The following is a 26,470-nucleotide window of genomic DNA, read 5'->3' as shown; positions in this document are numbered from 1 at the left end:
GTTTTCCATCCATACTAGAAATCAACTTTATGTCCCGTTCTAAATGGTCTTCGTTTAGAGTCTCTACCTGTTTATTATAATCCACGGTTTCAGAACAGTCTGTTTAACATGGAGATATTGAGCTTTCAAACCTAAGATGTTAACTTCCTTGGTATCCCATTCATAGGAGAATTTAATGCCCCAATTGTTATTGTTCAGATCTACATCAAACCGCATGGTCGACAGACCCTTAATGGTTCTCTCGAGTAACCCCGATATAGTCTTGAAAGTGCACCAATCTGTCAAAATATCTTATTTACATCTCTCTAGGGACACTATATGGACAGCCCACAAAGCACTCATTAAAAAAGGCAACCTTTTACAATTGGCTGTCCAGGAAAAAAAAAACAAAACACAACGGATGATAGCAACACTGGAAAGTAAATTTGGATCTGTTTGCATGTAAATTCAAACCACCCCTGACCCCAGAAACCCAGTTGAAGCTTGCATGAAACAATGCTTAGCTTCTGTCCAGATAAGTGAGCAAACTGCAAACACTGGCAAAAGCTAGGTGATCTACTTAGCCTACCATAGCCCAAGTCAGGAATAAAAGGATGGCCCCTTCTTCCAGACTGATCCTGTGCAACTAAAAGTGGTCTGAAAAGATGTGAACACTACTTTGCAGCTAAAAAGTGGGTACGTAGACAAGATTAGTTTAATTTTTGATGGGGATGTGTGCAATAAAGTTTTTTCTAAAAAGGTTGTTTTGACAAAGTGTACAAATGATTTACAAACAAAAAAACTCTTGCACGGATTTTTAAGATCTTTTTATTAAAAGAAGAGTTATCTTTCCACAGTAGTTAAAGCTTTGGCACATACAGTATAAAAAAAAAAAAAATAAAAAATCACCAACCATAATTACATCAGATTCAACAACCATCACTTGCTAGATTTCAGAATTTGCTTTTCCATGTTAAAAGTAGAAGGAATCTTCTGAAGATGCAGCAGACATTGATAAATAACACTGAAGGAAGGTCAGGTATTAGTAAGGATTGTGCGGAAAAAAGAATTAAAATTGTGCATACGGTAAAGACACTTGTGCCAGAAACAGCAAATTCAGTGCTGCATTGGTAATATAATATAGCGCAATTGGTCCTGTTGGCATTCGGCTTCGATATTAACCCCAGTGCTGCCAAAGCCCTCCGCAATTCATTAACCAGTGTGGAGATAAACTGCAGAGTTCCCAAGGCCTGTTCAGGAACACTTTCAAACAAGGTTTACTCCTAAAAGGCTGCAATTTGCCAGTTAAAAACAAAAATAAAAACTTCCCTTTTGTTTCCCAGATCACTTGAAGCAAAAAAAAAAAAATTACAATCATTGAATACTGAATGGCATGAAGTACTTCAGATGAATTTTGAAGCTTTTTCTCTTATCTGCCAGTCAGAGGGGGCCTCTACCCTCCTCCCACTTTAATTTAACTTAACATGCTCTGCTCCCTTAACTAGATCAATTAGTTCTTGGTCTGTTCAGTATGATGTGAATCTGCTTGAAGGCCCAAAGGAAGGAAGCACTCAATTGGACATTTCACATTCTGCAAAAGGAAAAAAAAATGAACAAAATGAACAAAGATTTCACAACCTATTTCTTTTGACGAATACCATTCTATAGGCTTATAAAAAGTATAGAGATTTTACTAGGAGTCTTTTTTTATCATAGTTTTTGTTGTAATGCAAAGCAAACATATCCAAGGTCCATATGCCAACTATTTATTACAGGTACTTATATAGCGCTGTTAATTTACACAGCACTTTACAGATATACTTTACAATTGCATTAGTCCCTGCCCTCAAGGACCAATTTAGACAGGAGCCAATTAACACACCAGCATGTCTTTGGAGTGTGCGAGGAAATCTGAGCACCTACAGGAAACACGTATGCACAGAAGTATATGCAAACTCCACGCCAGTAGAGGCATTGTTGGGATTTAAAACAACGACCCTAGTGCCACCGTGAAAAAGTGCTAACCACTTAGCCACTATACTATTCCAATCGAGTTTTTAACTGGATTTAATACTATGAGGAAATATAGACAATCCCTATGCAATACATATTACAATCAATAATTCTTAGTATCTCTGGAATCTTTCCATGTAAAAAAAAAATTGGACTAATAAAATTGCAAAAATGGGTCCTTGAGAAATGTTCTGCTTGCTTTTCATTCCTGCACAGAAAGTGCTCAAATCTGGTCAAATAAGAACCTCCTAAAACATATGCAACAATCAATTTTGAGGCTTAGTCATCTGTTGGGCATTACTCTAGACTCTACAAAGCACATTTTTATCCTATTCAAGAACAGTCCAACTGAATGCTAGAAGTTTATTTGGCTAATGGATAAACCTGTTGAATCATAGGCTAAAGACCTGCATAGAGGCCGGTTTCTAACTTATGCCTACTGTTTAAGCCTAGGAAAACTGCATTCCGGCTAGTGCTTCTCTTCATGGGCCTATTACTTCTGCTATTGTAGATCATTACTTCATTTACTCATCTGGAACCGGGGAGCTGTATGCTCCTGGCCATCAGTTTACTGGCTCTGCCAGTGTTGGTCATTTGTTCTGACCACCGAACACCCTTGGATCTGTCCTGCCTATTTTTGACAGTTGACAACACAGAGGGTCCAATGAACTGTGACAATAGGTTTTTAGGTTATCCCCTTTCTTACTAAATTACTATTTTTTCAACTGACTTCCTCACATCAACTTTGTTTTTTTTTCAGGAGACCAGTCTGCTAAAAAGGGCATGTGAAGAAAAAACTTCCTGTTGAGGTTGCTCACATCACTCACCCTGCATCTAGTACAGTAATGCCAACATGACAGATGCAAGTTTATAACACTTACGTAATTTGTATGATATCTCTGTGTGTACTGGGAGACTGTGTGTCCGGTGGCATCTGGAGTAACAGCAGATCCTGGCCTTCGGCAATTATCACAGCGCCAACCCTGTCAGAACAAAGAGGCTTAACATCTGGCAAGAAATTTTATAACTGGGTTCTTGTTAACACAACATTCTGGTAATTGCTCAGTGATGTAAAGGCTACAATGAAATAGATAGATAACACTAGTCCTCAAGTCTGCACAAATTTCTACATATGCCTTTCAGGTACATATAGATATGTTCCCCTTGGGGAGCCAATGTCAACCCATATCAATTCTAGCTCTATCGATAGCTTTTCTGTGGCTTAAAACCAAGATGCACAGCCTCAAGGAGAACTATTTTCATGTGCCAGTTTCCCCTTCCACTTGTACAAAAATGACAGTTTTTGAGACATAATTTGAAAACTCTGACTTCTAGTAGTTAAAGTGGTTGTAAAGGCTCAATGTATAGATTGCATGAAGGTAAAAAGCATGAAAGTAAAAAGCCTTAAGGTAAAAAAAAACCTTGTTTGCAGAAGTCCCCCCTTAAAAACATACCTCTTAAAGCCACTGGCTCCTGCTACTGTCAATCACAGCCAGTGAGCCAATGAGAGAATGGGGGGCAAGGCCAAGCCACAGCTGTGTGTGAATGGACACACAGAGCAGCGGCTTGAGCAGGAACCTGTTCAGGTGCCCCCATAGTAAGCGGCTTGCTATGGGGGCACTTGGCAGGTGGGAGGGGCCATGAGCGCCAGTGGGGGACCCGAGAAAAGAAGGATCGGGGCTGCTCTGCGCAATACCACAGCACAGAGAAGGAAAGTATGACATGTTTATTTTTTTTTTTAAATTGCCTTTATGCACAATCTTATTAAGTATGGCCACATATGCCTTCCACAATACTACTACTACTATTACAGTATGGCATTGGTCAGGAAACACACAGTTTGCTATGGGCGCACACACAGAAGAGGAGGAGCATAGAACACTGATGGAGGACCCCAGAAGTGGAAGTGGGAGACCGTTCTAAAAGAAACACATATACTTACCTGCTCTGTACAACGGTATTGCAAATTAAAAAAAAAAAAAATAAATAAAGGCCTTCAGAAGCGCTTTAAGATACCTTTTTTTTCCAGATTTTGGAAAGTAGAAAAAAAAAAAAAAAACACAAAAACCGTTGAACAGGTTTAACCTCCCTGGAGGTATTCCCGAGTGTAGCTCAGGGTAAAGTTTCAGTACCAAAAGCGGTAACCCTGAGCTACACTCGGGCTTACCATGCGGCGTTGCTCAGGGATTCCCTGCAGTTTTTACCTTGTTCTTCGCTCCCGCGATGCCGTCCCCTGTAGCGTCCCCGGCCATCTCCTCTGGCCGATGCCGGCATCCGGCTTCCGTGTTCCGGTCCCTGCGAGTGTCGGGACGTACGGGGACCAGAACGGCGGCAAATGTAAAATTTTTTAAACTGTCATTATCTTAGAAATGAATTTGACATAGTAAAACATTACTGTATCAAACCATTTCACATACATTTTGTCCCTACTGCTTTGTCCTGTGCCCTGCCTGAATTTTGACTGTTCTTTCTGCCTGGAAACTTATAAAAGTCCATGGCGTCCAAAAAGCCTCCCTTTTGGTCAAAAGTGGTTTTAGACCAGCTAGAGAACAGCAATAGTAAATCAGAACCACTTGCAGAATTGAGTGATAATGATTTGTGGGGAAATTCGTCACACTGAAAATGATTTTGCGACTTTGCTCAGTGATGTGCGAACTTGGCGCTATATTTCAAATTTCAGTGTTTTTGGTTTGATATTATTGAATTAAAATTATATTATTTTTATATTAAATTATAATTTTGTGTTTCAAATTTTAATCATACCCGGGATGTTTACTAGACTCTTGTTCAGACAGATTTCAGTGAGTTATTCCTAAAAATTACAGGCCTACAATAAAAAAAAATACATATTTCCATGCAAAAAAAAAAAGTACCGCTTTCAGCACCAAAAATCTGAAATAATCATACTGCCACAAAGGTTAACAAGCCTACTGCATATGGACAGGTGTGTGTGTGTGTGTGTGTGTGTGTGTGTGTGTGTGTGTGTGTGTGTGTGTGTGTGTGTGTGTGTGTGTGTGTGTGTGTGTGTGTGTGTGTGTGTGTGTGTGTGTGTGTGTGTGTGTGTGTGTGTGTGTGTGTGTGTGTGTGTGTGTGTGTGTGTACAAGGTATATTAGCTCACCTGCTGTCCTCCATAGCATGTGCATGAACAGATGGCTCCCAGGTACTCTTTCTGCCATTGTTCCCCAACATTGTACAGTTTGCCTTCATCATAGCATGTAGCCTCATCTAGAAAAGGATACATACACTGAATAGAATATACCTAACAAAAAGGCAGCATCTACTTTTCTCAGCTCTAGGACTTCCACAACAGACATAGGACCTGCACTGTACTTACGTGGTTCACACTTGAACTCTCCCTTTCCATTTCCAAGACAAGTGCAGCTCATCATCTGTCCATTCTCTCCCTGGCGATCCCACTTCACACCAATTCTATGGTTAACTCCATTGTCATGGCACCATTCTGCAAGAATGAATAAATTAGATAGATCACAACACAAAATTGGACTGGCTAGACCATCCATTATTTTTCATCATTACCTTTAAAGTGGCTAATGTAAATGAATAATCTTAATGGCATTAGTCTATGTTGCATACTTTAAATAGTAGCCCACTAATTGAAATGTCTATTGCAGAGATGTGAATAAATGCCTACATTACTTTCTATTACTTAAGCAATCATTTTAGCATTAGATACTAACAAGAGGAAAGTTTGTACTCACTTGACGAGTCACATCGGAAGTGTCCACTACCGTATCCTAAACATTTGCACCAAAGTTTAAATCCAGATTCTGACATACGCTCCCACTCCTGTCCAACTGTGTAATGTGATCCAGTGAAAGTGTCATAACAGGTGTCCTCAGCTGGTTGTAGACCCCCATCAGGAACAACTGTCAAATAAGATATCAGTTATCAGGACAAAATTCTACATTACATCTTAATACATTAGTAGATATTTGCCTTGTAACATGTCCACAATTAGACCAGTTGTAAAACTGCCCGTGGGATGGTATAAAAAAACCAAAAAACAAATACTTGCACATGAATTCAGTCAGTGCACCTGGCAGCACAAAAGACCAGGTGTTTCAATATGCAAATACTGACTTCCAATTAGACTCAGTCCCTTCCTATACCTCATTATTGATCACTGGGGCTTCCCATCACAATGATGGACCAATGAGGCAGAGAGACAGGGATAGAGCTAAGTGTGAACATCTAAACATGAAAACAGAAAACAAAAATGCCCACCAATGTAGAGAATGCCGATGTATGTGCTGCACAAACACAAGACATTAAAAATGGAGACAGACAGAAAAGACAGTCCTCTTGTAAAATGGCACCATTTTGCCAAAGTAAAATTACATTGTGAGTGGAAAATAAAAAAAATCCCTCAAACAAAAAAGCATTTAATAAAAAACAATATAGGAAGCCACTAGTCCAACACTGCAGAAAGTAAATGTATGTACTCAAATACTGATTGCCAATTATCCACCTACAGTATTACAGTAGTCAGACAGAAATGCAAGATACAACCAAACTATTCACGAAGATAGAGATAGATATATAGATAGACACAAACCACTCCGTATCCGCCACCCCCCTCTGCCAATCCCTCCATTGGCTTCCGATTGCTCAACAGATAAAATTCAAAATGCTAACATAGACGTACAAAGCTGTTCATAATACTGCCCCAAACTACATCACTGATCTGGTATCCAAATATCACCCAAAACATACTCTCCGCTCCTCACAAGACCTCCTTCTCTCTAGTTCCCTGGTCTCCTCCTCCCATGCCCGCCTCCAGGACTTTTCCAGGGCTTCCCCCATCCTCTGGAACTCCCTACCCCAATCCATCAGACTATCACCTACTCTCCTCACCTTTAGGTGCACCCTGAAAACCTAGCTCTTTAGGGAAGCCTACCCCGCCCTCAGCTAATTACTGAACTCCTCCACTCTTCCTACCACTTCATCCCCCACAGTTGTTTCCTCCTGTACCACTATCCCCTCTCTCCTAGATTGTAAGCTCCAAGGAGCAGGGCCCTCGAACCCCTCGTGTATTGAATCATATTGTTACTGTACTGTCTTGTGTATTGTCTCCCATTATAATGTAAAGCGCTGAGCAAACTATTGGCACTATATAAATCCTGTATAATAATAAAAAAATGTTATTTATACACACACAAATATATATAGTGCTCAGCATAAAAAGGAGTACACCCCTTTTGAAAAAGATTTTACTATCTCAATGAACACAAGAACAATTTCCAAAATTTTGTAGCTTGTTTAGCTTATTACATGAAAGTAAGGTTAATTTAACTTAGATGACAAAATCTTCAGTTTTACTCAAATTAGTTGATGTAAAAATAAATGGAATGAACAAGATAGCGCATATTACAACATCTATCTTTTTCCATTCTTCAAGAACGATCTGAACGATCTTTTAGAGCCTGGATGGAGAGTGATGCTCAACTTGTCTCTTCAGAATTTCCCTTAGGTGTTTGATTGGGTTCAGTTCAGGAGACATACTTGGCCACTGGATCACTTTCACCATGTTCTTCAGAAATGCAAGAGTGACCTTAGATGTGTGTTTTGGATCATTGTCATGTTGGAAAAGTGCACAACCACCAAGGACACGGAGAGATGGTAGCATCTTATCTTTCAGTATAGAGCAGTACATCTGTGAATTCATGATACCATCAATGAAATTCATCTCCCCGACACCAGCAGCACTCATGCAGCCCCACAGAAGGATACGGTCATCACCATGTTTCATTGTAGGCACCATGCATTTTTCTTTGTACTCCTCACCTTTGAAGCCATCAGTCCCAAAAACATTCATCTTGATCTTATCACTCCAGAGTCCCAGTAGTCTTTTTCAGCATGGGCCTTGGCAAATTCTAGGTGGGGTTTTTGTGCATGGGTTTTAGGAGAGGCTTCCTTCGTGGACAACACCCATGCATGCCATTCCTCGGCAGTGTATGCCGTATTGTTATGGGAAACAATCACCCCAGTTTGGCTGCTTTTTTAGCTAACTGCAGTGAACTTGAAAGGCGATTTTCTTCAACCCTTATCAGAAAACGGTCCTGTCAAGGATTTATGGTGTGGGGTTGTTTTTCAGGGATTGGGCTTGGCCTCTTAGTTCCAGTGAAGGGAACTCTTAAGGCATCAGCATACCAAGACATTTTGGGTAATTTCGTGCTCCCAACTTGGGGATGGCCCCTTGTGCCAACATGACTGTGCGCCAGTGCACAAAGCAAGGTCTATAAAAACATGGATGAGAGAGTTTGTGGTGGAAGAACTTGACTGGCCTGCACAGAGTCCTGACCTCAACCTGACAGAAGACCTTTGGGATGAATTAGAGCAGAGACTGTGAGCAAGGCCTTCTTGTCTGTCATCAGTGCCTGACCTCACAAATGTGCTTCTGGAAGAATGGTCAAACATTACCAGAGACACATTCCTAAACCTTGCGGACAGCCTTCCCAGAATAGTTGAAGCTGTTATAGATGCAAAGGGCGGGCCAACTCAATATTGAACCGTATGGACGAAGACTGGGACGCCATTAAAGATCATAACCGTGTAAAGGCAGGCGTCCCGATACTTTACACACACACAAATTTATTATTATACATATACACACTTTTTTTTTTAAAGCGTGACACACAAAACAGACTATTTGCTTACTAGCATTGCTGACTGTCACCAGCTCCTCCAGGATCTTGTGTCTATCAACTCCTTTCAGGGCCTCCACAATGATATTATATGAGGCTCCATGGGTGAGACCATTAAGAGTAGCACTAGTAGAGGTGCCAGGGACCCTAAACTGTAATACAAGAAAAAAAAAAAAAATGTAAAATCACTAAAATTACATTCTTGAATGAATACTGAAAACAAGACATTTACATAGTGAGAAGTTATATTGTCAATCACACAATAAAAATAAACCCCAACACCCCCATAAGAAAAATAAATAGCTGTCATTGATGTCCTCCTGAAAATGCTGGTACACTGGGTTCAATACTTCGGAGTCACATACCCAAAAAGATTTGCACAGATAGTCTGCAAAGTCAGGTTTATTTATCTTTATACTTTCTCTGAATCAGTGTCTCAAAGCACAGAAGCCAAAGTAACAAGCAAGAGAAGGGAGACAAAATTGCAGCTTCTACAATTAGGTCCATATATATTTGGACACAGGTAAAATTTTAGGTTTTTTTTCAGGTATTTACAATAACAAATTCAAGCTACAGTTATATATAAATGGATATGGGCTGAAAGTGTACACTCAGGTTTAATTTGAGGATATGTTCATCCAAATTGAAGGAAGGGTTTAGGAATTACAGCTCGTAAGAGTAGCCGTCCCCCCTTTTTCAAGGGACCAAAAAGGAATTGGACAATTGAATATCATAAATAAAATGTTCATTTTTAATATTTTGTTGCAAATCCTTTACTGGCAATGGCTGCCTAAAGTCTGGAATCCATGGACATTACCAAAGACTGGGTTTCCTCCTTTCTGATGCTTTGCCAGGCTCTAACTGCAGCTGTCTTCAGTTGTTCTTTGTGGGTCTTTCTGCCTTCAGCAAGTGAAATGCATGCTCAGTTGGGTAGAGATCAGGTGAATGTCTCAGCAATTGTAGAATATTCCACTTTTCCTTCAAAAGCTCCTGGGTTGCTTTTGCAGTGTGTTTTGGATATTGTTCATCTGTACTGTGAAGCGCCGTCCCATCAACTTTGCTGCATTTGGCTGAATCTGTCACATCAACACTAATGACCCAGTGCCACTGGAAGCAATGCATGTGTAAGAGGTGTAGAAAATAGGCAGCCCCATAAAATTAAAATCCAAAGCCTAAGACCTAATATAACAGTAATCTATCTTTGTCAATAGAAGATACTAGTGATTGCATTTTTATTGTACCATCACAAGAGGGCAGAACTACTTCCTGTGATAATAGGAAGACACAGAAGTAGGAACAAAAAGTCTAACACTTTGTTTCCTACAGGACAGTGATTACAGTGAACATATCCAGTCACATGTAATTAAGGGTTTTCTGTGTTTGTTACAGGTAAGCAGGAGGCTGTTTAACATGATAAATAGGACAAAATGACTTAACATGTGCCCTGGTGGTTAGTAAATGTCGCTGTTACTATGATGCAATCAGATTACTTGTAGCATAAATGTGAATATATATTGCAGCTATATGATTTGGCGCTAAGATACAGGGAATGTGATTTCTCTATTGTAATACGCTATTGTTATGCAGAATAGGTCACTAGCATATCTGCAGAGGTCTAGATCTTCAATATTGCGATTAAAGATGTTTATTCAAGTATATGAAAATACTTATTAATGTGTATGGAAATATTTAGTAATGTATAGAGGACAGTGATTACAGTGAACATATCAAGTCACATGTAATTAAGGGTTTTCTGTGTTTGTTACAGCCATTCCTAATAAAACACTTCTGGTTTCACCCGACCCATCCTTCGCACAGTTGAATTATTTACCGTATGTGCAACAAAATTGGCGCCCAACGTGGGGCCGGGTGAAAGGAACGCCAAAAGGTCCGGAAGTGAAAAGGAGTGACTACGCTGTCCGTGGTGAAGTTACAGAAAAATATTAGGAGTATGGATATCGAAAAGTTGCAAGACAAAATCAGTGAACACCTGATTCACATGACAGTCGATGATCTCATGGAGACTTGCCAGTTTATAAAGGCCTCCGAAGCAAGTATGGCAAAAGGAAAAACCCGGCGCCATTACATGCGGATAGTGAATGAGGTGTTAGATGAACTGTTAGATGAACTGGTAGAGACTGAAAGTGAAGAAGTGGTGACACAATTTCTGCAGGCAACTAAGAAATTCATTGGTGATTTAGAGAAGAGAGATAACATTGAAGCACCAAGCAATAGTGGCAAAGACCCTCAAGTAGAACAACAGTTAAAGGATTTAAACCAGCAATACTACAGTATACAGGAAAAACTTCAAGATGATAGAGGGACAGATGAAAGAACTTAGCACTAAAGACAAAGAGTCAAAAGAAAGTCCTGCAAATCAAGACCCTAATCTAGTTGCTCAGAGACTTTCCCATACTAACTTGCCAGAAGTTACAATCAGAAAGGACTTTCAAATTGCTGGCCAGATAGGTGAAAAGGAACAGAAAGATAAGCTGTCCTATACTAACCTCATGCACCAGATTGACATGGGACTGCAAAAGGGATATCCCGAGTCAGAGCTTGTGGAAGCTGTCGTGAAAGCCATTAGTCCTGGGTCAAGTCTCAGAGGCATGCTAGAGCTGAAGAGTGGACTGACCCTAGAGCTGAAGAGTGGACTGACCCTAGTGCCACTCAAGAGAATCCTAAAAAGCCATTATAAAGAGGAAAATGCTTCTGAACTATACCAACAATTGATCAATATATCACAGAATAGTAAAGAGACTCCCTAGAACTTCCTATTTAGGGCCATTGCATTGAAGGACCGTTTGCTGTTCGTTTCACAAGGGGAAGGTTCAGATGAACACTTTGGCACTGAATTTATACAAAAGAAATTCTTAAGGTCAGTGGGCACTGGACTGAGAAGTGACCATATCAAGTTCCAACTAAAACAACACTTGGACGATCCTACAGTCTCAGATGAGTTGCTCATAGAGAAGATGAATGAGGCTACAAACATGGAGATGGAAAGGGAGCAGAAACAAAAGAAATCTGAGCACAGTAACCTGACAAAGGGAAGAGTGCCAGGCCAACATCCTCCATTGTACTCAGGTACCAGGCACCCTCCCTTTGCTTCCATCACAAACAAGTAGTCTGGCAATCCAGCAGCCTTCAAAGAGTAACTCTGACCTTGAAAAGATAGTAATACAGTTGCAACAAGAAATATTCAATATGAAAACACTTCTCCAAGATTTGAGAACTCGACAAGAGCATGGCTTTGGAGGACCCAGAACAACTGTTGAACGAAGGACAGGGACTTGTCAATCTTGTGAAAAGACTGATCAGAGAACTGCATGTGACCATTGCTTTAACTGTGGTCGAGCTGGACATAGGGCGCGACAATGCAGAGTGGCCAAACAAAATCAGTTAAACGGGAGAAGGTTGCTGTTAAGGGACCGACAGTAACCTGTGCCAGAACCAAACCTGCGTCCCAAAGTGCAAATCATGTCAGTAGTAAAGAAACCAGTCCCCAACCTACCATCAGAGACCTGGCTGGAAAGTTAAACGCAGACTACTGGAGGAAAACGCCAACCTGCCCTGCTCAAAGACTATCCCCGACAGCTGAAAAATTGCCAACCAGTGTGAATGGCATCACTTTGAAAAAGCACAACAAGCTACTGGGTCTTATTGGAAAGAGATGCCTTGTGAACTGTGAGATAGACAACACTCCTGTCCAGGCCTTATGGGATACTGGCTCTCAGCTTAGCATTATCAATGAGGGCTGGAGACAGCGAGTACTGCCACACACTGTGCTCCGATTGTTTGAAGAACTGCTGGGACCAGGGGTACTCCAAGGGAAAGCAGCAAATGAGACAGATTCCGTTCTCAGGTTGGATTGAGGTAACCTTTCAGCTTACATCGAGCAGTAATACTACCAAACAGTTATTAGTACCACTAGTAGTCTCTGAGGATGAGAAAGTGGCTGAGAAGCCAATTATTGGCTATAATATAATTGAAGAAACATTCAAAGAGACAGTTGCTGATGGGAAGAAAGTTATCCCAGGTTTTGTGGACATATTAAGAACAGCTTTGGAACTGCCAACCCCCAAAGCAGAAGTCCTTGTAAGCTTACTACAAGCCAACTGTAGGGAAACCAGTGGTGCTATCGTAAAGACTGGTACTAAGAACCAAAGAATCCCTGCAAATACTGTAACATACATCCGGTGTAGTGCTCACACCAAACCGTCCTTGCAGGCTCAGACAGTTTTGTTTACACCGAGTGAGGCTTATCACCTGCCGGATGGACTGCATATTGGTGAGACACTAGTCTTATTTCAAAGAGGACAATTCTCCAAACTGACCATTCCAGTTTGGAATACAACTAAACGGGACATTGTGTTACCAGGTCAAACAAAGATTGGAGGTGTAGAGCCCATAAAAACAACATATCCGGCTCAAGTACAATTGAAACAATCAGCAAATGTGTTTACTAATTCGGTGACCTCTGAACCACAGACACTCAAGGTAGGACCAAAAGGGAAAATTGGAAATCCAAATGAGACTTATCCGCGGGTGGGGGATGACAATCAGGAGTGCTGGGACCCGCCAGTGCCTTTGAAACACCTCCCTCCTGAAGATCAACAAATCGTCAAAGAAATGCTAAGGGAAGAATGCAATGCTTTTGCCAAAGATGACTGATGTAGGATGTATTCCTTCTTTACAGTTACAGATTCGTCTCAAAGACAGTACACCAGTCACGAGAACTTACATGTCTGTGCCGAAACCACTGCACCAAGAAGTTAAGGAATATCTGCAGGATCTGATAAATCGAGGATGGATTGCAGAATCAAAATCATCATATTCCTCACCCATTGTGTGCGTAAGAAAGAAAGAAAGATGGCAGTTTAAGACTGTGTTGCGATTATAGAGAGTTGAACCAGAAGTCCATTCCTGACCGTCATCCAATTCCTAGAATCCAAGACATGCTGGACAGTCTAGGAGGAAGTTCATGGTTTTCTGTGCTAGACCAGGGGAAAGCATACCATCAAGGATTTATGGAAGAAGCCAGTCGACCATTGACAGCATTCATTACACCTTGGGGTTTGTATGAATGGATCCGAATACCCTTTGGTCTGAGCTCTGCACCAGCCGAATTCCAACGCAGTATGGAGACATGTTTAATAGGACTGAGAGATGAGATTTGCCTGCCATACTTAGTTGACAACCTTGTCCATAGTAAATCATTCCAGGAGCATGTGGAGCATGTCCGGTCAGTACTCCAACGTTACCAACAACACGGAATCAAGTTAACAGCCAGGAAGTGTGAACTTTTTCAAAATAAAGTCAGATTCCTGGGCAAGATTGTGTCAAAAGAAGGCCATTCTATGGACCCGGCCGACACGGCACCAGTTCTTGCCTTAAGAAACAACCAAAGACTGTCGGAGAACTCAGGAAACTATTAGGATTTATTTCCTACTATCGCCCTTACGTTCAAAAAACTTCTCCAGAATTGCCAAACCTCTCTATGAACTATTGTCAGCAGGTTTGACACCTACCACAACCTCAACACCAGATAACCAGACAAAGAGGAAGAAACCAATCCCAAAGTCAAAAGGTCAACTTCCATCCTATCTGTCTATAGCCTGGACTGACCATCATCAGGTAGTACTGAACCAGCTCATTGAAGTGTTAACTCATCCTCCAGTTAGGGGTTACCCCGATTATTCCAAACCCTTTGTTCTTCACTGTGATGCCTCACAAGAAGGACTAGGAGCCGTATTATACCAAGAGCAAGAGGAGAAACTAAAGGTGATTGCTTATGGGTCTAGAACTCTCACACCTGCTGAGAAAAACTACCACATGCATTCAGGGAAGCTCGAGTTTCTAGCAATGAAGTGGGCAATATGTGATAGATTCCGAGATTACCTATATTACTGTCCATCATTTGTTGTATATACTGACAACAATCCACTAACCTATGTCCTCACTACAGCAAAATTGAATGCTACAGGACATCGATGGGTTGCAGAACTAGCTGACTTCAACTTCACTATTAAATATCGTCCTGGGAGAAGGAATGCTGATGCAGATGTACTTTCTCGTATGCCATTGAGTCCTGAACAATACATGCAACAATGTTCACAAGAAGTAGACCCCAAAGTCATCACTTCCATAACCCAAGCAATTCAAGCACATCAAAAAGAAAAGATACCTTGGCAATGCCCAATGACGATTGCCAATACAACCGATGCAGCACCAAAGAAGGAAACTCAAATACCAAAAGAGACAATAAGAACCGCACAGAATGAAGACTCTGTGATTGGAAAAGTATGGAAGTATAAAAGCCAAAACAAGTTTCCATCCAAACAGGAACGACAAGGTGAACCTGTTGATCTTTTCATACTTATGAAACAATGGACCAAACTCTACCTCGATGACAATAAAATTTTGAGACGGAAAACATCTGGTTCTCAACTAGTGTTGCCCAAGTTGTACCATCACTTAGTATGGAAAGAGTTACATGAAGAGATGGGACACTTAGGAGTAGAAAGGACTGTAAATTTAATCAGAGAAAGATTCTTTTGGCCACATATGCAAAGGGACACAGCATTACATCACTCGTCAATGTACTTGTCTGAAAGACAAACGGCCAAATAAGCTTGTTCGTGCCCCGTTGAACAATATTGTGACAACTTATCCTTTTGAGATGGTCTCCATTGACTTTCTTCATCTCGAGAAATGTAAAGATGGATATGAGTATATCTTAGTGGTAATAGATCATTTTACAAGATTTGCTCAGGCATATGCAACCAAGAACAAGTCCGCAAAAACTGTTGCTGACAAAATATTCAATGATTTTGTCTTGAAATTTGGATTTCCTACGAGAATTCACCATGATATGGGTAGAGAGTTTGAAAATCACTTGTTTTTGACATTAGGGAAGCACTGCCACATCCAAAATTCTCACACAACGCCATATCACCCAGAAGGTAATGGGCAAGTTGAAAGATTTAATCGTACCCTGCTATCAATGCTTCGTACCCTGTCACCAGATTCCAAAAAGGACTGGAAAAATTCACTAGCAAAGGTAGTCCATGCATATAATTGTACTCGAAGTGAAGCTACAGGACAATCTCCATTCTTCCTACTGTTTGGAAGGTCTCCAAGACTACCCATTGATAGTATGTTTGACACTCCAGTAACTGAAAAATACAAGAACTACTCTGAATATGTGAACATATGGACAGATAGAATGTCTGAGGCCTATAAGGTTGCTTCAAAAATAGCTACTCAAGCTGCACAGAGAGGAAAAGAACACTATGACAAGAAAATTCATGGAGCTGAACTTCTACCAGGTAGCAAAGTTCTAGTCAGAAATCTTACTGAAAGAGGAGGTCCAGGAAAATTGAGATCATTTTGGGAAGATACCATACATGTTGTTCAATTTGATCTATAGACCGAGCCTATAGATCAAATTGAACAAACTGAGTATGCATTTGGAGGTATAGAATTGAACAAACTGAGTATGCATTTGGAGGTATAGAAGAAGAATGCCCAGCAACAGAGAACACAGAACAACTTGTTGAAAGTGATGTAGAGGAGAATGAGGACCTTTCAGATTCACTTCCTCAATGTAGAATACAACCCTACAGGAACAGGAGACAACCAAAGATTTTGACATATGACACTTTAGGTCAACCCAGTAGTGTTACCAGAGTTTCATCTATCCAGGTTATAGACAGTATTCCTACATTACCTGTTGACTCTAGCTGGTATTTCAGCTCAGAATGTTTTGCTGAAGACTATAGAAGTTGGTAGAAGTGATTATGTTTATTGATCCATTGTTTACTATTTGGGACACTGCAACACATGCCCATGCCATCACACTGCCTCCATGTTTTACAGATGACGTTGTGTGCTTTGGATCATGAGCTGTTACAAGCCTTCTCCACATTTTCACATCCTGTCATTCTGGTACAAATTAATCTTAGTTTCATCCATCCAAAGAATGCTTTTTCAAAACTGGTCTGGCTTTTTTTTTTTTTTTTAACCTCCCTGGCAGTATTCCCGAGTGTAGCTCAGGGTAAAATTTCAGAACCACAAGCGGTAACCCCCCGAGCTACACTCGGGCTTACCATGCGGCGTTGCTCAGGGATTCCCTGCAGAGCTTACCTTGTCCTTCGCTCCCACGATGTGTCCCCTGCAGCGTCCCCGGCCATCTCCTCTGGCCGATGCCAGCATCCTGCTTCCGAGTTTCGGTCCCTGCGAGTGTCGGACGTACGGGGACCAGAACGGCGGCAAATGTAAAATTTTTTTGAAACTGTAATTTTCTTAGAAATGAATTTGACATAGTAAAACATTACTGTATCAAACCATTTCACATACATTTTGTCCCTACTGCTTTGTCCTGTGCCCTTCCTGCATTTTGACCTACACATGATGTAGGTCCATAGCAATAGATTCCAAATGCAAATACCACACTTAGAATCAACTCCAGACCTTTTACCTGCTTAACTGATGAAGAAACAACAAAGAAGTAGCCCACACCTGGCCATGAAACAGCTTCTGATTTAAGTGTCCAATTACTTTTGGTCCCTTGAAAAAGGGGGGATGGCTATGCTTAAAAGCTGTAATTCCTAAACCCTTCCTCCAATTTGGATGTACATACCCTCAAATTAAACCTGAGAGTGTGTACTTTTAGCCCCTATCTATTATATAACTATAGCTTGAATGTGTTTTGGGAAATACCTGAAAAAAAACTAAAATTGTGCCAGTGTTCAAATATTTATGGACCTAACTGTATACTTCTCTCATGAAAGGTCTCCTTTTAACTGCCCTTCCAGCCACCCTTTAACAGTTCTGTTATCGAACTCACTCCACAATATTTGAAAAACAAAACTTTTTGATAAAACCACCCAATAGGTTAGGACTGACCATTACCCAATATTACTTTGCATACCATGACTCACTAGCCAAACTGTGCCTGTTCCAGAATTGGCAAGGTTGCAGATAATAAAAACATTAAAGCAGTATCTTAGGAGGGCGGTATGTGCAGAACAGAAGAAGAAGTGCAGAGGGCATAATGGTAGGCAGTATCGGTGGGAGAGGTACGAGAAAGAATCCAAAGCATTAGGAAAAAAGGCTATGATAATGTGCACAGTGTACAGAGCGGGTCTGTAAGACATTGGGGGAAAGAAAAAAGTGCAGAAAGTGTGGAGAGAGAGAGAGAGAGAGGTGGAGAGAGAGAGAGAGAGAGGTGGAGAGAGAGAGAGAGAGAGGTGGAGAGAGAGAGGTGGAGAGAGAGAGAGAGAGAGGGAGAGGTGGAGAGAGAGAGGTGGAGAGAGAGAGGTGGAGAGAGAGAGAGAGAGGTGGAGAGAAAGAGAGAGAGGTGGAGAGAGAGAGAGAGAGGTGGAGAGAAAGAGAGAGAGGTGGAGAGAGAGAGGTGGAGAGAGAGAGAGAGAGAGGTGGAGAGAGAGAGAGAGAGAGAGAGGTGGAGAGAGAGAGAGAGAGAGGTGGAGAGAGAGAGAGAGAGGTGGAGAGAGAGAGAGAGAGAGTTCCACAGCCCTCACTTTCTGGGTTTGCAATCACTCCAGGGTATTCCTCTGACAATACAGGAAGGCAACAGAAGGGGAAAAGAAGCAGACATTGGTAAAAGAAAGTGCTACATCAGGTATGAAAGGAGAGTGTACTGTCTGAGGGTGTTAAGCTTCAAACCTCCAGTGCTCCCTTTCTTTTAGTACAATGCAAGATATGGGACATATAGCCTTGTGTACTGGCAGAGAAATATCCCTGCTGCTGTGGATAACGGAATGTGAAATGTGCATGGGGGTTAGGATATACAGGAAATTGCTGGAAGGTGCTTGTTAATTCAGTCATGCCACTGTATAAGCTAACATACTTGTCTCGGGGTTGCCCAAAAAAGTTTCACAAAATATGGGTTATCTGGCTCAAGTCATTCTCCACAGTTGACAGAAACCCCTTATAAAAAGAGAGGAGAGGACAACTTAAGAATTTAAAGATGGGGTGGTTGGGAGATGATGAAATTTTCACCTTGCAAACTAAATACACTTTTATGTTGGGAAGGATACTTTGTTTTGATAGCTGTAGGAGACCTTCAATTACTACTAGGCTTTGATTATCTAAAGGGACCTTCTCTAGAAAAAAAAACACCTTTGATAAGTTCACTCCTTGTGTTCTCCTACAACGGTCTTGATTTTCTAACCACCCCTGAAAACTGCTTCGGTAGTATTACCTTGGTAGAAAGCATGTTGAGTACTGTGTGTTTTGTTGTTTTGAATTGTAATAGTCTGAGACTGGGTATGACCAGAGGCTGTTTTTTTTTTTTAATAAAACCAATCAAAAATTACATTAAAAAAAATATATTTTTTGAATATATATATATATATATATATATATATATATACACACACACATACATATATATATATATATACATACATACACACATACATATATATATATACATACACACATACATACATACACACATATGTATACACACATATGTATACACACACATATACACACACACAACCAAATGGGTGTGCTGGGTGTGGGATCTCATTGGACTGCAGGAAAACATCCCCCTATGTAAACGTGGCACTTAGTTTTAATACTATTTAGGATTTACATGCAAACCGAAAAAAAAAAAAAAACTTTAATAATTGCAGATCAAAAGCCCCAGTGACAAAAATTGTTCCCTAGCTAATCAAACCAGTTACACATTATAAAAAGATTGCAAAAATTACCTCAAGAGGGGCTTCCCTGTGACCCACAGGATGGCATGAGATGATGTATTCGGTGGTCTCCAAAAGGGGTCTCCATGATATGGTAGTTTGAGATGCCACTTCCTGTACGGCAGTGTCATTGAGTTGTGGCCCAAAGCCGTGGGGGTAAAGCTCTTCAAAATCTCCTTTAGGCTCATGGTAGCTGGGCTCATGAATGTTTGCATCCACTGTAACAACATGACCAGGGGTGAATTGCCCAGGTCTCACAGGTAGAGCAGTGGTGGGCAAAACGGGACTTCTAAAGTATTCTTCAACAAACTGTCCTTCATGACCAGTGTTAGGTTGTCCAACAGAGCCTGGAAGTTTGATACCATTACCATTGTCAAATGTTGTCTCAGAGATGAAAGGAGTTTTCTCTACATCCGAAGGGACATCAAGGATTTCAGGGCCAGGGATGGGGTGAGGGAATGTTACCAGTTGGGGAACCTCATCTGGCCAAAGAAAGTATTAGGAGCAATAAAAGCAAAGCATTAGTTAAAGCAGGCAGAAGCAATGGTCCTTGGTACCAGAACATTGTTTGTGATCATGGTACACAGACAACAGTAGGTACTCTATTTTTAAAATCCAGCAATTTAAAGCCACACGCAAAGTTGAGGTCTCTTTTGTAAATTTAACTGCAAAGTCACTGGAGCAAACACTTTGGGTCCTACTTTACATTTTGAAAAGATGTTAATGGAAACATCTGCTAGTGAAGCAAAGATACCCATCCTATAGGCCAGGGTACCTAATGGGGTTCAAAGTTATTTTTAAACAGTAAAAAACTGTTCTTTAGGAAGTAAAAAATTGGTATTTACACTAGTGGTTGAGCACATCTGCAGCAGAGTACAGTAGGAAAATGACAGCAAACATATTACATATTCTAGGTTTGAACAGGAAGGCAAAGTCAATAATGAAAACCATTGTTTGATAATCTAACCCTTTTACAGGTTTGTAAAATAGATTAAACTAAAAACCCAACAGATGCTTCATACTTTTTACCATTTATTCAAAATAAAGGTTTTGGCCAGAGTTGGGCTTTAGGTGACTTGGCAACAAAAATATGAACACAATTTTACATGTGGCCATAAAAGGAGTAAATATATAGATTTAAAATTGCTCATCATTTAGGGGTCCGTACACCAAAAAGGCTATTTTATTATAAGCATCTTGGGGTCTCCCAAGGCCACATCTGGCCATCATAGTTCCTGGTTCTGCTCCTACACAGACTTTGAGGTCACAATCTCGATGATGTGGGGTATTCTCAAAGTCTGTGTAATATAAAAATGCCTGTTGACCCCTCAGATGCCATGTTTGGTGTGCAAACTTGGAAACTCAAGTACAGAGTTATCAAAAATGAAATCCCATTTGGGTGTGCCAATTCTTTAGGAGCTATGTTTAGTTTTGGGTGATCAGGGGCAGTGCATTTGATCAGTGCAGTTATACACAACTCAGCTTCCATGAAGTTTCTGTATCAATGTTCATTTGTCACTGCTGTGTCTGTCAGGGGATTGGAGGATGCGGTTTGGCCAAGTCATGACTGACAAGCTCAGGCAACATTAGCAGTGGTGATCAATGGGGAATATTCCACAGGAAAGTAGAACTGCAGATGTTCTATTCACCCAAAGCTAAACAGTAGTGGAGAATGTATATCTGTGACCAGAACAGATATTCAGCATACCTGTTCATTTGGGAAAAGGAATAAATAAAGGCTATACTGAAATAGATCTACTGTACGGATTATTGTACCCACTGTTAAGACCTTTTAAAATGCATAAATGCTTTAAGCCTAAATTAACATTGGTTTCATTTGATGATTGCAATGGTCATTGTTAAAAATGCAGTTTGCTTCACTGTGAGGGACATTTAACCAGTGCAAAATTTTTTTCATCTAGAAAAACACATGTAAAAGTGGTATTAATTTTTTTTTTTTTTTTATTAAATTGAAGCTTACAGATATACTAGCTGCATTGGGTTTCTTTTTTTAGACTTCCTTTATTTTTACCTGGTGATATAGCCAGTAAGCCTGTTATTTGTCAACTTACTAAGGCTTCCTTCACATGGCCGTTTAGCCACATACATCAGATTCCAGTGGTACATCAGCTGATTCTTACGGCTGGAATGACAGGTGAATGCAAAAGTATTTACAGGCTGACAGAGGCTGTCACAGTTCCCATCTAGCTGCAAAACAAGAGGTTACTTGTGGTTAGGAATGGGTGTCTGAGCCTAGACGCATCCTACTGCTCCCAGGCTCTGACATCCATTCCTAACCCCAGGTAACTGCTTGGTATACGGCTACAAGCAAACCGTGACAGAAACTGTCAGCCTGAGCAGCTGCCACTATTCACATGCACCTGTCATTCCAGCGACCAGAATCTGCTTTATGTAGATAAATGGCCGTTTGAAGGAGGCCTGACAAAGCTGTCCAAACAAGCAGAAGCTAAAGCACCCTCTCAACCTTTAACACAGAGAACCCTTATAAGGAAAAAACAAACAAAAAAACACCACTTTCTGGTCTCAGAGAACCTGGTTAAAAAAAAAAAAAAATTACTATATCTACAACTCATGATACATTAGTGTGATGGTCAGTGGGAAGAAATTTTTCTTACACTTGTGTTCATTGGGAAGAATTACCCTCTACAGATCGCTACAAAAACCCCGAAAAACAAAAATAAAAAAAAAGCAATGGTGTCAGTAGGGAGTTATGAGCGGTAGAAACACTCATTGCTCAAGGAATCCCTAGCAACCTCTGGAAGAACCCTAGTTAAGAAATCCTGAGATAAACAATTTGACAAAAGTGCTTACAATGATCAGTTTGCATTCATGGAAAACCTTTATCCCAAAAAGAAAAAAAAAAAAAAAAAAATGTTTGCTCTAACTTATAAAGTGTAAGCTGGAGTTTAGCTTCAATGTGTTCATCAAATCCATCTAAAGCTGCTAGTCTAACCATACCCTCTCCCCAAACTGACAAGGCTTCTGCCCAAAGAAGTCTGCTTTACTCTTCATCCAGAATGCAGACCCCAAGACAGGAAGTGTCATTGGCTGGATCACCAGGTGAAATACAGGAGAAAAAAAAAAAAAAAAAAGATACTATTGTAGCCACCACATCTGGGACTGGCAATCTACATTTTTGGTGGCTTAACATTGCTTTAACAGCCGTAAGTACCCCTTTGCGTTAAGAAAACTTCCATATATGTAGAGTACACATACATGACATGGAAAGGAAATGGTTGCTCAAAAGATTCTAGTAAAATCGCACCAATTTTTGCATTTAAGAGGTCATAGTGATTTTTATGCTAACATTTTTCCTGTATGTCTCTCACATGGAAGAAATGCCTCAATTAGAATAATTTTCCTTTTAAATTGAATTATTCAGATATAAAAATGACTGAACACCATCTGGATTTGCTGGTTGGTTTATAAAAACAGTAAAAAACGCCTAATCCGCCCTAATCCAGGCACTTTAGTGTTTATATCCAAAGGATGTTCAGTACATCAGACAAATTAAATCACTACATGCTACAGCAGAAAGGAAGCAACTGCAGTATTGCACAGATAATGAAATGCAAAATTACTTTTCTTTGCAAAGGAATGCAAGCTAGAAAACTGGATGTAGGTAAAAACAAAGCAGTAAAGAACGAAACTGCCACAATGCTAACAAAACCTGCTATTCACACACTCCTGCATCATTTACATAACAATATAAAGGAAACCATTGTTCAGATTTCATTCTCTAACTTCATAAGGTGCTTTTCATACCTGTCTTCTTGCGACCAATCAAAGGCTCACTCTTCTGGTTATTTCTCACAGCAATGACATGAATAGTGTATTCTACACCAGGCTCTAGGTCTGCAAAGGAGGGAAATACAACTATTAGCATATGGTACATTCATTGCCAAACTGCACTTTTGGGGCCTACTGCCCCCTCCAAGTCTTTTCTGTTCCTTATCCAGCAAGATCTTGGCCTTTTTAATGCTGTACAGCCATTTGTCAGAATCTTCTTCACTGGACCTGCACATGGGTGCTACAATACCAATTATTCCTAAGGAATTATTTTAAAGTGTATTTTACCCTAAATTTATTTTTTTTTTTATTTGTGTTCACATATGTGCATTTCTAAATCAGTCTATCATTTTCATGTACTTCTTTCATTTGAAGTACCTGGTTGATCCTGCCAGTCACTTATTCCTTGTTCTAATCTAAATTGACCACACAACACAGAAGCTGATCTGTTAGCATGGTCAATTTTAATCCTTTGGCTGCCCATTCAGAGGTATGGGAGAGGGTGCACACACAAAACATTCTTGTATTGGTTAGCTCAGCCACCACATCCCACTCCCCCCCCCCCCCCCCGCCAATTATAACCTGCCTCTGACACACACCCCCTCCCAATTGCAGCCTACCTTTTGAACATGCCCCTGCTCAAGCACAGTCTGCATCTTGCCTGAGATGAACAGACTATGGAATACAAGTGTGTCTGCACAGTGTCCTGTAACATCACCCCTATTATCAAGAAGAAGAAGAGATGCATGGTCTCATGACAGTTTTTAACCTTGTAAAAAAGGAAAAGAAAGGTAATTTCTGAAACCATGCAAAAGCAGCTATGGTACCTGCATAGGTAACTGGTTTAGAAAGTGTCTAAAACAGTGCATGTTCACAACAACTTTAACCTGGACTCCAACAGAGTACATGGCAGACAGAAAAGGAGAGCCCATACCTTGCTGGATCAAAGACAGGCACAGAGAAAAAGCCTTACAGTAGCTGCAGGCTATCAAAAGATAAGTAACTGAAATTACTTTTGAAGCAGAACGTCAATTGTAAAAGCTATGTACTCATAAAACCCCCCACAACATTTATATGTATCAAAGAACCATGAATCTAATGGTCTAAGCATCATTTGCATCGACAATGGGAAAAGCAATCACAAAAAAGATAAATTCACAAAGCTTTAAAACACAAGGATCTTTACTTTAGCACAGGGGTCTCCAAATCTTTTAAAACAAAAAGGGCCAGTTTACTGTCCCTCAGGTTTTATGGGGGCCAGACTGTGGCCAGTGTGAGTAGAAAATGTCCCAGCAACAGTCGAAGTAAACAAAGCCCCATCATTGGTTCTAGCAGGAGGAATAGTGCCCCATTATTGGTTCTAGCAGGAAGAATAGTGCTCCATTATTGATTTCAAAAGGGAGGAATAGTGCCCCGAACTGTCAGTGAGAGGAATGGTGCCCCATTAATGGTGTCAGTGGGAGGAATGGTGCCTAATTTGTGTCAGCTGGAGGAATAGCGTTCCAAGGGCCAGTTACAGGCAAGCAAAGGGCCACATCTAGCCCTTGGGCCACAGTTTGGAGACCACCGCTTTATCATATGACTAATTAGGTCTTATTGGACTCAGTTTAAAAAAAAAAAGTATATAATTTATTTTTTTTTTAAATTAAAGGTCAATGTCCTGCTGGGTTATCTGCAGGATTTGAGCTCAAGGTCTTATAATATTCATTCAAACAGCAGGGTACAATGTAGCATTCTCTTTGGATGCAAGAGACAGAGGGGGTAATTCAAAAAGGTATTTGTGATACATCTGTGGGATGGTGGATGTACTCAAAAGCTTTATGCCAAATACATTAAACCCATGTACCAAACCTTGAGCAGTTAGGACACTCACTGGTTATGGTGGCCTCAGTGGTCCCTGCTGGAAGGCGGGGCAGATGTTCCTTGGGTACTCCTCCTACCCGGTCATACTTAATGATGTATCCTGTGATACGAGAGCGAGGAGGCTGCCATGAGAAGAGCAGGGAGTTGGGTGTGCTGGTCAGGAATCGCAAGTTGGATGGACTATCAACAGCTGGAAAGGTAAAAAAGCAACACTAAAATACCCCGTACTTCATTCTGAAAAGAATACAAAACAGAAGCAAGCAATGCAACTGAGGAATACAGTCCATTCATGTTATTTTACCTGTTGGCACATCCAGTGTGACAGGGGAGCTGCGGGCATTGTCATTTAAAGTGTACAGAGAGATCTTGTAGTCTGTTCCAGGCTGAAGACCTATAATAATTGGAGCATTAAATGGTTAATAAGATGCTAAGGATAACAAACCCCACAATGAATGTGGTCACTCTGAAGGCTTCTAGATAATGACCCAAAAAGAAATCTCTTACCTGTGACAGTGAAGGTTCTCACATCTGGTTTGATCACTCTCTGAATGGGAGTCTGGCCACCAACAGGAAGAGCCTCAATTAGGAAGCCAGTGATGGTCTCAGTCTTTGTGCGCCAGGTAATTGTTACGGTTGTTTCTGTAACATCTGTGACACGTGCACGGCGAGGGGGGCTAACATCTAGGTAAGTATAAGTATAGTAAGTATTATATAGTTTTTTGCCTACTGGTACAAAGATGCAGATTAAAATTAAATTACACAAAAAAATATTATGCTTGAGTTGAACATAGGCTAAAAAATATGAAAAGTGAAGTGTCCCATTAAGACTAGTGATGGGACTAACACCCCCCTGTTAGGTTCATGGTCAAACATAATGAAAGTTCAACCGCAACCTTTGAACAGAGGGGACAATTCTCCTGAAGTTGATCAAATGGCAATCACGATGCCCGCTGCCACCGCCAACCCAGGAAATAACAAAAAAAAACAAAAAGTGTCATCTGCTACTGGAATTGAATTTGAATGGTTTTGCAATACATACCAGTGCATTACAGTAACATGCAGTAACGTGTGAGCAAGCATAATGTGTTTAAAGTGCTCCCCATAATTAATCACATTCCAAATAGAAGTAGATCTTTGCGGTTCTTTTCATTCCATTACTAAACAACTGACACATTAGGTTTAATCTCTGGCTGCTTTACTTACTCTCCAGTGTAGAGATGATGCCTTGCAGTGGTGGACTCATCAGGCCATCCTTAACAGCATATATACTAACTTCATACTTGGTGGCAACCTGATGAAGAAGGCAACAGTTTTGGAAGATTCACTTTAGAAGCACCAATAAGCGGCTTTAAAAAGGATCAGTTATACATACTTAACTAGACTGAGCTTTACGGATCATGGTGAAA

General features: G+C 40.6%; 1 protein-coding gene across 6 annotated transcripts in view; it reads right to left on the bottom strand.

The window, feature by feature from the left end:
- Positions 1 to 791: 791 nt before the first annotated feature.
- FN1 (fibronectin 1) overlaps positions 792 to 26,470 on the bottom strand; it is a 92,308-nt gene continuing 66,629 nt past the window's right edge. For 4 of the 6 annotated variants that reach the window (XM_089672363.1, XM_089672384.1, XM_089672389.1 and 1 more), the window contains 12 exons: positions 26,268 to 26,355; positions 25,569 to 25,745; positions 25,366 to 25,455; positions 25,075 to 25,254; positions 23,178 to 23,267; positions 19,404 to 19,873; positions 8,672 to 8,810; positions 5,713 to 5,880; positions 5,328 to 5,453; positions 5,112 to 5,218; positions 2,874 to 2,975; positions 792 to 1,570 (listed from right to left, as the gene is read on the bottom strand). In XM_089672363.1, the coding sequence (XP_089528489.1) occupies positions 1,490 to 1,570; positions 2,874 to 2,975; positions 5,112 to 5,218; positions 5,328 to 5,453; positions 5,713 to 5,880; positions 8,672 to 8,810; positions 19,404 to 19,873; positions 23,178 to 23,267; positions 25,075 to 25,254; positions 25,366 to 25,455; positions 25,569 to 25,745; positions 26,268 to 26,355 (1,818 nt within the window). In that variant the 3' untranslated portion in view covers positions 792 to 1,489. The remainder of the gene's footprint in view (positions 1,571 to 2,873; positions 2,976 to 5,111; positions 5,219 to 5,327; positions 5,454 to 5,712; positions 5,881 to 8,671; positions 8,811 to 19,403; positions 19,874 to 23,177; positions 23,268 to 25,074; positions 25,255 to 25,365; positions 25,456 to 25,568; positions 25,746 to 26,267; positions 26,356 to 26,470) is intronic. The other 2 variants (XM_089672372.1, XM_089672380.1) reach the window with 2 other exon arrangements.

Source organism: Staurois parvus, unplaced genomic scaffold, assembly GCF_062004578.1.
Source record: "Staurois parvus isolate SC_StPar_1 unplaced genomic scaffold, SC_StPar_1.0 ptg000011l, whole genome shotgun sequence".
In the NCBI taxonomy this organism is placed as follows: domain Eukaryota; kingdom Metazoa; phylum Chordata; class Amphibia; order Anura; family Ranidae; genus Staurois; species Staurois parvus.
The sequence above is the reverse complement of the archived record's forward strand: the minus strand, read 5'-3'. Positions and strand labels throughout refer to the sequence as shown.